The sequence below is a fragment of the Ascaphus truei genome, chromosome 6 (genome assembly GCF_040206685.1).
Source record: "Ascaphus truei isolate aAscTru1 chromosome 6, aAscTru1.hap1, whole genome shotgun sequence".
NCBI lineage: Eukaryota > Metazoa > Chordata > Amphibia > Anura > Ascaphidae > Ascaphus > Ascaphus truei.
In genome coordinates, this window is record NC_134488.1 from 127,727,320 (window position 1) to 127,740,326 (window position 13,007).

A 13,007-nucleotide genomic window follows, 5' to 3' on the forward strand; every position below is an offset into this window, starting at 1 on the left:
GGCGTCTGATACATATTAGATTTCCCCATGTGGCTTAGGAAAGATGGGCTACGGATTACTTTGTATTTTGAAGAAATGTGGGGTCTTTCTTTCTCACTGTGATTTTGTGCCCTGGTCATTGGGCATAGGAACAGAAGGATTATTTCCTCATTAGTTCACTTAGTCTGTGCCAGTCAGTACAGTATACAGACAAAATCACGGTCTCTGGCCAGAGGCCCAAGTGGTCCATCCGCTCCATAAGCCTCCTCAATTTCACGTGCACGGTAATCCTCACAGGAAGGTTTTCCAGCAGACGGCAAGAGAGAGCAACCACTTCATGGCATTAGGGTCACCAGGGAGTTGAAACTGGATTCAAGCATATGGGAGACTTTCATAACGGATTTTAATGTAAATAAATTGTGGATATACAGAGGCCAGTGACCAGAACATTTTTCCAGCTGCGACAGGGTCCCTGGGTTTTGGTGCATATTTGTAAGGGGAATGGTGCACTGTGCCTTGGCCGCAGACATGGGGAGAAAAGGGTTTAACGAGAAACATTGCCTTTCTAGAGCTTTTTCCCATAATAGTAGCGGTGGACCTATGGGTTAGGAAGCTGAGCAACAAGCACATAGTATTCTGGTCCGATAGCCTAAGAGTAGTGTGCGCGATTAACAGCGTATCAGCGACATCGGGCCCAGTGATTGGGCTGCTGCTTAGGCTGGTGTTGTGATGCATGAAATACAACATCAGTTTCAGGGCAAAACACGTGTCAGGGAGGCTATACACAAAGCAGGCGCTCTGTCGTGGCTTAAGTGGGTGGATTTCAGGCAAGCGGCGCCGGCAGCTAAAGCAATAGGTCTAACATGCCTATGTCACCTTTGGCAGATAGGGACATCAGAATGATGGACCTGGTGCAAAGGTCACTAGCCCCTCGCACCAGGAAATCCTACCTATGCACTTGGCAATCATGGCACGCATTCAGAAAAGCGTCCGGCACAGAGGTGTAGAGAAGCGGCGGCGTACTGCTCCCGAGTTTCCTGCCAGCTCAGAAGCACGCCAGGATAACGCGCGCCATGGCAGGGACCATGCTGGTGGGATTGGCCTTTATTCTGAAATTACACAGCCTCAAACACATAACCAAAGATGTCATAGTGAGGAAAGCCCTGATAGGCTGGGAGGATATGGGGGAAACAAGGAAGGCAGATAAAAGGGAACCAATAACGCTAGACAGACCAGAGGCGATTATCAGGGCAACCAAGCAGGTGTGCGCAGGCGCAGCAGAAGCGGAGCTTTTAAGAACAGCATTCGCAATAGCATTTTCTGGCACCTTCCGGGTCGGCGCGCTGGTGGCTTCTTCAAAACTTAGCGCTAATTTATGTTTGTTGCACGTGAATGTAGTCATCAACAAAAGATCAATCGCATGCAAATTACACATATCCAAAACAGATCAATAAGGAAAAAGACGTGCTTTCAATGATTTATTTGGGGGAGCGAGAGATGAGAGATACTCAATATCAGATTTATATAATCTATTTCAAAACAAGTACTATGAAAAAACCCTAAAGGTACTGTAGTATGCAAAAGGTGGAACAAAGACTTCTTAGAAATTAAGCATTTAGACACTATTCTGATGGCCTAGAAAGGGTGTGTAAAATAGTAATATCAGAAGCATGGAGAGAAATGCAATTTAAGATATATCATAGAGTACTGTATATTTTAATTTTTGATATAAATCATAAAGTTAAAGATACGTCTGAAAATAAGTGTCTGCAATGTCTAATCCCCAAAGCAAGTCTCAAACATTGTATGTGGGAATGCCCTAAAATAAGTGTCTCTGGAACCAGGTTATGGAGTACATCAAAATAAACACAAACACAGTTAAAGAACCAATATCTGCACTGTTTGAGAACCTAGAAAACTGGAAGGAAGTTATTAAAGGGGAAAAAAGTCTCAAAACTTCTTGAAATGGTTACTAGCCATGAGGAAAAAAATAATGGGGAAAAGTGGAACCCCTACAGTAAAAATTATGATTAATTATGATTAATTATCTAATGCATTTAATGACCCTGGATAAAATGGAGGCGGAAAGCAATAAAGAACAACATGCAGAACAGTTTCTCCAAAGGTGGGATCCGTTTATTGAAATGTTACCAAGGAGAGACACAGACTGTGAATAAGGCGCTCGAACATACAACCTGGTGTTTAGAAAGACAGTTCAGAGGGGAATACTGTAGGTGAAACGCACATTTCTGAAAACAGAGAAAGTTACTACAGTAATATACGAAACAGGAAGATACAGCAGGTCAGGACTATGAGAAAACTCTAACTCTATTACACGTTTATAATTTTCTAATTTTGTAAGCTATAATTTCGTTTTTAGGTGTTAATTTGATGTATAGTTATATGAGTGTCTTTATGGGATTTATATCATTATCGTACTGTAAGAAATGATTTTGAAATGATGTTGGAGTTATGTACTGTAATGTGTATTTGGTTTTTGTTTGACATGCAAAACAATACAACAATGTGTAATAATTCAAATAAATTGCAATTGTTTGTATATGTTTGTTTGCATGTATTACAAGCGGAACAATAGGGGAGCCCCTGCTGCGGCCACAATGAAATAAAATGTATTAGAAGCGCCAATACAGTACTGCACATACTGACTGACCTTATAAAAAAATGTTGTAATGATCACATTGGACCCCACTCTGCTCTAAATCAGATAAAGGTCTGAGGTCAAGAAGGAGCAGAAAACAGATCCCTTCCCCGCTCTCACACACTGGTAGAAGAAAGAGGTGTAATAGGTGTAGCTGGTATTAATTGTGTACAAAACAGATACAGCACTAACGAGGTAAAGTTGTATATATGTGATTATAGCATTTTGGACGGCACAATAATGTTAAAGTAGCTATATTGGTAAAGGAGAAAAGTAGATTGGATGTAGGTTAGGCTTAAGATACCTTTTATTGAACCAACATTACAGTTTTTCATAGATTACGTTACAAAGTACAGTACAGAGCTTTTGAAACCTCACATGGTGCCCACGTGTACATGAAGGTAGAATAATAATATTACTGACATGCAAAACATCAGAGACAACTGTTATATAAAATATTTCAGGTAAAGTATGTTTGTAATCACAGGAATAATAATCTCAATCTACATGTACACAGAAAGTAAAACAATGTTAGTGCGTCTTATATTATCTATTGTCAGCCAAAATATAAAAGGTATCACCTAATACTGAAGTACTCATACTCATATACTCTGCACAGATCTTATAGGCTTCTTTACAACTATATTAAAACAAGAGTTTAATCAGCATAAGAGCCACAACAGCTGGAAAGAAATAGCCTGGATAGAGACCATTACTTCCATTGGTGCATGACGTTTTCACATCCACGGTTGTACCACCGCTGCTCGAAGATTGGCTACTTATGTTGCAGATACTTTGAGTGGCACAACCACGTACAGCCGTTGTAAGTGAAGATGAAGATCCTAAAAGGAAAGACATTATAGTAAATAGGGTGTAACTCCTGTACAATGAGTTAGTAGCGTCATAATATTCTTGCCGTTTAACCCCAGTGGAGTAAGCAGGGTGTGTGCTGTGTTATTGTAGTTTTACTCCATTGTTGCCAGTAAATGATGCTCATAACCGTGCTGTATCTGACCCTGTACCATGATATAGTGAAGATTGTCTGTGAAGAGTTATTACAACGTAACCCCAGTATAGGAAGTAACACCAATGCTGTGACTTTACAATGTAACTGTCATGCAGGGAGAAAAAGAACAGTTACAATGTGCAGTAAAACCCATGTGTAAATGCATCGTGTTTTATCTGTAGTGTGTAATTACGCAGTAACCTCAGTGTAGAATAATACAAGCAGTGAGCAGCATGGATCAGATGTGAGGAAGAGATTACTATGTCCGCACTGACTTGTCCATACAAACTGGTCCTCGTCTGACACATATTACACTGGAACTATGTATTAAGGACGCATGTAATGTTTGTGAACTGCATAAGATTCTGCCCTGCATACCAGGAAAGTTCATTAATAGTGGATCAAAAGAAAGGAGAAAAAGTATCTAACGTATCGTAATTTTATTTCCCTGGCACCATGGCAGTGAGCACCGTAGGGTTAAGTCTATCCCCAGCCGAGTAGGACAGGAAATGGAATTCTTGCAGGTAGGCCAAAAAAGACCCCTCCCACTACCTGCAGATAGTCTTTGGATTCTCCCATAGCTGAAAAATACAACTGATATATTGGGCATACATAGGGAGGGTAACTATGTGCCCACTGCCCGGGTTCCAGGAAAAGAAAATGACGGTAAATTGGTTAAATGTTCTCCTTTCCTGTTCACCCTGGCAGTGGGCACCGTAGGGACATACCCCAGTAATAATATTTAGGGAGGAAAAAGCAAAGCCAAAGCCAATATCAGTTTCAACCACTTTATTTTATTACAGTCTGTAGTACTTGTCGACCAAAACTTGCAGTATAACAAAAACACTGGATGGTGCTCTAACACTCTCAATAAGTGCTCAATTCAGTGAATATATATATATAAAATTATTATTATTAACCAATGTGTTCTATATATATAATCAGTGGTCGACAAATCACCAAAAAATCTACTCGCCAAACAAAAAAATCTACTCGCCACCTAGTACCACACGTGTGCTGCTCGCCACGATGTTAAATCCTCTCGCCCAGGGCGTGCAAATGTATAGGTTTGTCGAACACTGTTATATATATAATGATTGAATATATATAGTGATTAGATATATAATCAAGTGGAATAAAGTGTAAGTGCACAATATAATAATCACACACCACCAATACGTGAAAACTAGTGAAAATAATAAAATAGGCAAACAGACTTCACTCAACCCTTAGGAAAGACTGTTTCAAAAGTCTTGACAAACGTATTACTCCAAACGCAAGGGGAGCGATGGTGAAGGCCATGTAAAGAAAAACATTCCTTATGTGCAATAATGCTAAAAACAGTGACAGAGAAATTATAAAGGGGAGCTCTAAAATTCCTACTCACAATTGAGTAGAAGTATAAAAGTAACAGTCCAAACAGTGGCACTGATGTCCTTGGATGGTGTGGTGTAGTAGGATCAGCAGATAATATGAAAGTGAATAAAGGGCATGGTAAGTATATGGTGTAGCTGTATGGCAAGTCGCAATCTCACCGCTCCACCTCTCTACTGCCCGCTCCGTCAGTCACTTCCGCATCTACCGTGTTCCTCTGGTGCCACTTCCGGTCACATGGATTCACCCGCCAGAGCCATCAGGGGATAACTCGGGGATGCATCTGTCTCAGAGTCTTGCCACAAGCCAAGCTCTACACGTTTTGCCGTACGCAAATTACGACTTCCTCAGGAGTGGCTAACTACTACCTCACCTGTGGTTTAAATACCCACTGCTCTGTACCTCAGCTTATTCTATTGGCTAACAGACAGAGACACACCGGTCTTAAATTGATTTAAATATAACGTCATTACAATCAAAAATAACGCAATGCATAAACATTTAAAATACATAAAAATATATATAAATTTATACAATAAAAAATATATAATTAATATATGCTATAAAATGTATAGCTACTAAAAATGGGTATGTTGTCCCAAACAACATAGCTATATTAAATCTAATATAATAACAATCTGCACTAACAGTATTACCAATACGTCGATTGATGTTTTCTCCTCATTGGATATGAAACAGAAGGATGGGAAAAAGAATATTAATAAAAAAGCAAAGGGATTTTGGGTTACAAATACATATAGAATATCAATAAAATATAAAATATGCAGGAGGTCCCATCACCCAACCATATCACCAATATCACAAGAAGACCCCCAGCTCTATATCGACATTAAGTCCATATGGAGCTAGTGTTTTAAGAGTAAAAATCCAAAAGGTCTCACGTCTTGTGAGTTCCAGGTTTCTGTCACCTCCCCTCCAATGGGGCAACACGTTCTATCCCAATAAATTTTCTACCAGAGTTTTCCCCCTGGTGATGTGTAATGAAGGGATTTGAAAGGAGGTGGCTGGTAACTTTTCTTCTAATATTTCCAATGTGTTCCAGAATCCTGGTTTTAATACTGTATGTCTTGTAGTTTTACTGACATATTGTAACCCGCACGGGCATTCTATCAAATAAGTAACATGATCTGTCCTGCAGGTTATATGTTCATTGATTTCAAATCTCTCCTGTTGTCTCTTAGGTTCTTTAGAATTATCTTCCCTATTATTAGAATTAAAAGTTTTTTTGGGGGGGGAATCTCTCATTAAAGATGTAGCCTCCCTTTGGGGGCCATCTTTATTATCTTCCTCGTCCCTCTTGTATTTCATGACATTTTGTAGATGCCACGGTGTATCTATTGCCATGTTTATGAGATGGGCAAAAACCATGGTCTCCTTGGCCAATATGGTATCACCAGTATCACTTCTGTTTGATCGTTCATGATCTTCCTCAATATTTGAACTGCCACTTGAAACTGAGGGCATCTGTGTATCTTGCACTGGGATGAAATTGCCTTGCGCAATAATTTTCCACCTTTTTGTTTTGGTGAGTAGCCATCAGGTCTATTTCTGGCAGCCCCCAATGTTTTACCAATTCGTGGAATACTTGGTTGTCTAATGACCATTCTCCCGGGTGAATTATGTTGCGACTGAGAAAATCTGCTGTTATATTTTCTGGCCCTTGTATATGTATGGCTGTTATATCAGTAACGTAGCCTTCCACCCATGATGGAATTGCTGATGTTAGTTTCTTCAGCCTTTTGCTCCTTGTTCCTCCTTGCTTGGCTATATATTTTTCCATGGCCGTGTTGTTAGAGTCTATTTGTACATTTCCATCCTTTACATGGCTTGGGAATGCTTCCAATGCTTTCTGCACTGCCTTGAGTTCCAGCAGGTTGGATGGTAACTGCCGCTCTTTTGTTGTCCAGTTACCCTGTATCAATAGGTCTCTCAACTTGCGCTGCTTGCGTCTGTCGGGATCGTTACCCATTGTACCTGCTCTAACATATATCCTTTTAATAGGTTTTGGGTATTGTCCCACCACCTTAGTTCTTTCTTTGTGTATGGGTATATGTATATTTCTTGTTTTACACCATTGGGATCTCCGTTACATGGCTGTAAGACATTTTGTTGTAATGGTCTCATGTGTAGACCTGCCCATTATACTACATTTAGCGTTGATGTACATTTTCCCAGGAGTCTCATACAATCTGCTGTTGAAGAGCTGTTCACTTTTCTGATCTTTCTTGTTTGGAGTCCCATGTCTTGGATCCTTGAGTTTGGTAATTGCACCTCTCCTTCTGCCGTGTGAAATTCTACTCCCAAGAATTTTAAATACTGTGTTGGTACTAGTTGGCTTTTGTCGATGTTTACGATCAAGCAATGATGTTCTAGAAAAGACAAAACCATGTTTCTGTCTTGTAGCAGTTGTGTGAAAAAGAAAGTACACCCTCTTTGAATTCTATGGTTTTACATATCAGGACATAATAACAATCATCTGTTCCTTAGCAGGTCTTAAAATTAGGTAAATACAACCTCAGAGGAACAACAACCCATGACATATTACACCGTGTCATGATTTATTTAACAAAAATAAAGCCAAAATGGAGAAGCTATGTGTGAAAAACTAAGTACACCCTTACTGCTTCCATAGGAAACACACAAATACCCAGAAAGCTCATATTTAAGCCCCCAAATTTACCACAATATATATATATATGCATATAAATGCCAGAAATGGAGTGCTACTGGGCATGGCAATATATACTACAAACAAACACAAACAGAGCCCAGTGCTACATCCAATGGCAAAAATACACAGTGAAATACCTTATATCTCTTGGGTATTGGTATTTCACTGTGTATTTTTGCCATTGGATGTAGCACTGGGCTCTGTTTGTATTTGTTTGTAGTATATATTGCCATGCCCACTAGCACTCCATTTCTGGCATGTATATGTATATATTTTTTGTGGTAAATTTGGGGGCTTAAATATGAACTTACTGGGTATTTGTGTTTGTTAATTTTGTCTAGCTGGTCACAGCTAATTTGGAGGTTGGCCCCTCCCTCCCAGGTTTAAAGCTTGCCCCATCCCACTTTCCACATGCGCAGGTATTTGCATGCAGCTGATTGTGACAGGTCTAATACAGAGCATTCTTCCTGGTATTGTCCAGGTAAATAAGAGTTTCAATCAGATTTAAAACCATGCAGCTGATTATGACAGATCAATTATGATCATTCTTCCTAGTATTGTACAGGTTATTAAGAATTTTAATTAGTGTTAGACCTGTGATTTTGTGGTCATGCCTTGAAGGGGCTCACAGGCTTACAATGCTTTGGCCAAAGTGTTAAACTAAAATTACCCTTTTGTTCAAGAGATATATTTTTGCCATTGGATGTAGCACTGGACTCTGTTTGTGTTTGTTTGTAGTATATGCTTCCATAGGAAATAAGATGCTAAGAAGCAGACAGGTGCTGCTAATCAAATGCCCTTGATTAATTGATCATCAGCAAGTGTGACCACCTCTATAAAAGCCGAAGTTTTATCAATTTGCTGGTCTGGAGCATTCAGGTGTGTGTTAACACAATGCCAAGGAGGAAAGACAGAAAGACATCAGCAATGATCTCAGAGAAGCAATTGTTGCTGCCCATCAATCTGGGAAGGGTTATAAGGCCATTTCCAAACAATTTCAAGTCAATCATTCTACAGTGAGAAAGATTATTCAAAAGTGGAAAACATGCAAGACAGTTTGCCAATCTTCCCAGGAATGGACGTCCCAGTAAATTCACCCCAAGATCAAACCGTGCAAAGCTCAGAGAAATTGCAAAATACCCAAGAGTTACATCTCATACTCTACAGGTCTCAGTTAGCATGTTAAATGTTAAAGTTCATGACAGTACAATTAGAAAAAGTCTGAACTGGTATGGTTTGTTTGGAAGGGATTCCAGGAGAAAGCCTCTTCCCTCTAAAAAGAACATGGCAGCACGCATAGGTTTGCAAAGTTGCATCTGAACAAACCACAAGACTTCTGGAACAATGTCCTTTGGACAGACGAGACCAAAGTGGAGATGTTCGGCCATAATGCACAGCGCCACATTTGGCGAAAACCAAACACAGCATATCAGCACAAACACCTCATACCAACTGTCAAGCACAGTGGTGGAGAGGTGATGATTTGGGCTTGTTTTGCAGCCACAGGACCTGGGAACCTTGCAGTCATTGAGTCGACCATGAACACCTCTGTATACCAAAGTATTCTAGAGTCAAATGTGAGGCCATCTGTCTGACAGCTAAAGCTTGGCCGAAATTGGGTCATGTAACAGGACAATGATCCCAAGCACACCAGCAAATCTACAACAGAATGGATGAAAAAGAAAAGAATCAAGGTGTTGCAATGGCCCAGTCAAAGTCCAGACCTCAACCCGATTGAAATGCTGTGGCAGGACCTTAAGAGAGCTGTACATAAACAAATGCCCGCAAACCTCAATGAACCAAAGCAACGTTGTAAAGAAGAGTGGGCCAAAATTCCTCCACAACGATGTGAGAGACTGATAAAATCATACAGAAAATGATTTCTTCAAGTTATTGCTGCTAAAGGTGGTTCTACAAGCTATTGAATCATAAGGTATACTTAGTTTTTCACACATGGCTTCTCCATTTTGGCTTTATTTTTGTTAAATAAATCATGACACAGTGTAATATGTCATGTGTTGTTGTTCCTATGAGGTTGTATTTACCTAATTTTCAGACCTGCTAAGGAACAGATGATTGTTATTATGTCCTGATATGTAAAACCATGGAATTCAAAGAGGGTGTACTTTCTTTTTCACACAACTGTAACAGTTTTTCTTGTTTTTGTGATTTTATTAGTATATCGTCCAGATATTGCTACATTTCTACGCCCATTTTTCTTAATTCTGCTATCAATGGAGCCAACACCTTTGTAAATGTTCTGGGCGATGTTGCTAGTCCAAACGGCAGCACTGTACAGTGGTGGCCGCCTTTAGTCTAAAGCGGCCGCCTCCGCGATTAGTTTTAAAATGAGTTAAGACGCTGCCTTTTTTTTTTTTCCAGCGCCGCAGTCGTTTCCTTTGTGCAGCGCCATTAGGCGCTGATTGGAGAACCGGCCGTGCACGGCCGTGAGATGCGGCTGGCGCGCGGCCAATTCCAGCGGCAAAATTGAAATGACCGGGACAAATGCGGGCAAGCTTTAGAATAAGCTTGACCGCAGCAGTATATTGGTAGTGTTCCTGATTTATTGCAAATCTGAGGAATTTTTGATGCCTCTTTGCTATAGGAATGTTTGAATAGGCATCTTTTAGATCTATTAATATCATCCAATCGTTTGGTTTTACTTCTTGGATGATGATGTTTAGTGAAATAATTTTGAACTTTCTAACCTATAAGTAGGTACTGTATGTATGGTTCTTAGATCCAATACTGCTCTGAAACCCCCCGATGGTTATTCTACCAAAAAGATTTTGGCATAGTTCTCTGTTTTCCTCTGTTCTTAAGGAACCTTTGTTATTACGATGTCCTGTAATAACTCTTCCAGTATAAAACTCATTTGTTTTATTTTCTGTTTTGTCTGTGTAAAACTTGACTTTAAGAATATATCCCTTCTTGGAATGTTCTTGAACTCCAGGTGGTACACGAAAGAAAGAATCTGCAGTACCCACCTGTCTTATTGATTGAGTCCATGCTGCTTCGAATTGGCTCAGTCGTCCCCCAACTGGAAGCCGCTGGACACCTTGACCTTCATAAGAATTTTCCTCTGGGAAATGAAGCTCTCCCTCTGGAGCCATGAAAAAGCTTATTTTGTCCGCCTCTCCATGATGTCTGTCTTGAGAACGGCTTTCCAGGATGATATGTTCTTGCTTCCCTACACTGTGTTCTTTCCATCTGATGGTATGTTGGCACATATCTTCTATTTCTACTTTCTTGTGGTAAAAATGTGCGTTTACCTCCAGATGCCTTGGTTATAATTGCATCTAATTTATTCCCAAATAGAAATTCTCCTTCAAAAGGTAAATTACACGGGCTGTTTTTGGATGTTGCGTCCGCCATCCACTGTCTGAGCCACAGCACCCTTCTTGCTGTTACTTCATATGCTATTGATCTGACTGCCAGTCTTACCGCATCCAGTGACGCTTCAGCTACGTAGTCGGCTGCCCATTTGATTTCTGACATCCCTTTAAAATAGAAGTTCTCTTGACTCCTTTTCCCAATGCTTCTTCTATATTAGCAATCCATATCCGCATGGCTCTTGATACCAATGTCGTTGCTATCGCCGGTTTGCATACTGTACCTGCTGTCACATATGCTTTCTTCAAAACACTATCCATGTTCCTATCCATTACATCCTTGAGTGATGCTGCATCTTCGACAATACAACAATGTATAATAATTCAAATAAATTGCAATTGTTTGTATATGTTTGTTTGCATGTATTATAATCGGAACAATAGGGGAGCCCCTGCTGCGGCCACAATGAAATAAAATGTATTAGAAGCGCCAATACAGTACTGCACATACTTACTGACCTTATAAAAAAATGTTGTAATGATCACATTGGACCCCACTCTGCTCTAAATCAGCTAAAGGTTTGAGGTCAAGATGGAGCAGAAAACAGATCCCTTCCCCGCTCTCACACACTGGTAGAAGAAAGAGGTATAATAGGTGTAGCTGGTATTCATTGTGTACAAAACAGATACAGCACTAACGAGGGAAAGTTGTATATAAGTGATTATAGTGTAGCGGACATGTAAAATGGCTACAGTCATCTCTCCTGCTGACAGTAAGGCCTGGTAAGTTGTGGGCATGCCAGCAGTAATTATGGAGGTTTGCCCTCACACCCTGGTGGAGTGCCCTGTGTATGGATGGGAGTAGTCACATGCTCTGACTCCATGGTTAGTGATGTCAGAGGTGTGTCAGCTTCCAGAGTATACATAAGGCACAGCACTGAGCCTAAAGTTAGTTCTGCACAGATCTACGTTCAGTTCAGCCAGAGTTCTGCAGCAGCTCTGCAGGAGTTCTGTCAGAGATCTGCATCCAAGTTCAAGTACTAGCCTAAGAGACTGAAGGTTATGTTGTAGTGACCTAGAGGAGACTGTGTCCAGGGACCTGGCACAGGGCAGTGATCCCTGCGGGGATAGGGAATCCCTATCTAAGGAGAGAGACACCTTTTAAAGGGAGGCACTGACTACAGAATGAGTGGCTAAGACTATACTGCGAGGGGCAGCTAGCCCACATCACCCAATAAAGATGTTCTCATTCACAAACCCTCTCGTGTACATGTGTGGAGTGAATGTACAGAGAGGAGCACCACGGAGGAGTTCCTCAACAGGATCATCCCCTTGCGGACGCAGGGACCCTGATGAGGTGGAGGCGCTGCACTGGAACTAGGTGAGACTCAGCACACTACCTCAGCTGCCTGTCTGGACGGGTCCTCCCCATACACCATCATGCGGGAGACTCAGGAGTCCTGTTGCCAACAGGTGCACCACCAGACACTACCACACTGTAATGGGGGCCGGTTAGACCACAGGGGCCAATATGAGATTGGGTGGGTCAGGCCGGGCCAGAAATACCGTTACAATAGCATTTTGGACGGCACAATAATGTTAAAGTAGCTATATTGGTCCAGGAGAAAAGTAGATTGGATGTAGGTTAGGGTGAAGATACCTTTTATTGAACCAACATTACAGTATTTCATAGATTACGTTACAATGTACAGCACAGAGCTTTTGAAACCTCACATGGTGCCCACGTGTACATGGAGGTAGAATAATAATATTACTGACATGCAAAACATCAGAGACAACTGTTATATAAAATATTTCAGGTAAAGTATGTTTGTAATCACAGGAATAATAATCTCAATCTACATGTACACAGAAAGTAAAACAATGTTAGTGCGTCTTATATTATCTATTGTCAGCCAAAATATAAAAGGTATCACCTAATACTGAAGTACTCATACTCATATA

The 13,007-nt window shown here is 40.6% G+C and overlaps 1 protein-coding gene across 1 annotated transcript in view; it reads right to left on the reverse strand.

Annotated features, from left to right (window-relative positions):
• Positions 1-1,739: 1,739 nt before the first annotated feature.
• LOC142497880 (uncharacterized) overlaps positions 1,740-13,007 on the reverse strand; it is a 241,803-nt gene continuing 230,535 nt past the window's right edge. Inside the window, exon 18 of the mRNA XM_075606279.1 lies at positions 1,740-3,480. Within this exon, the coding sequence (XP_075462394.1) occupies positions 3,284-3,480 (197 nt within the window). The 3' untranslated portion in view covers positions 1,740-3,283. The remainder of the gene's footprint in view (positions 3,481-13,007) is intronic.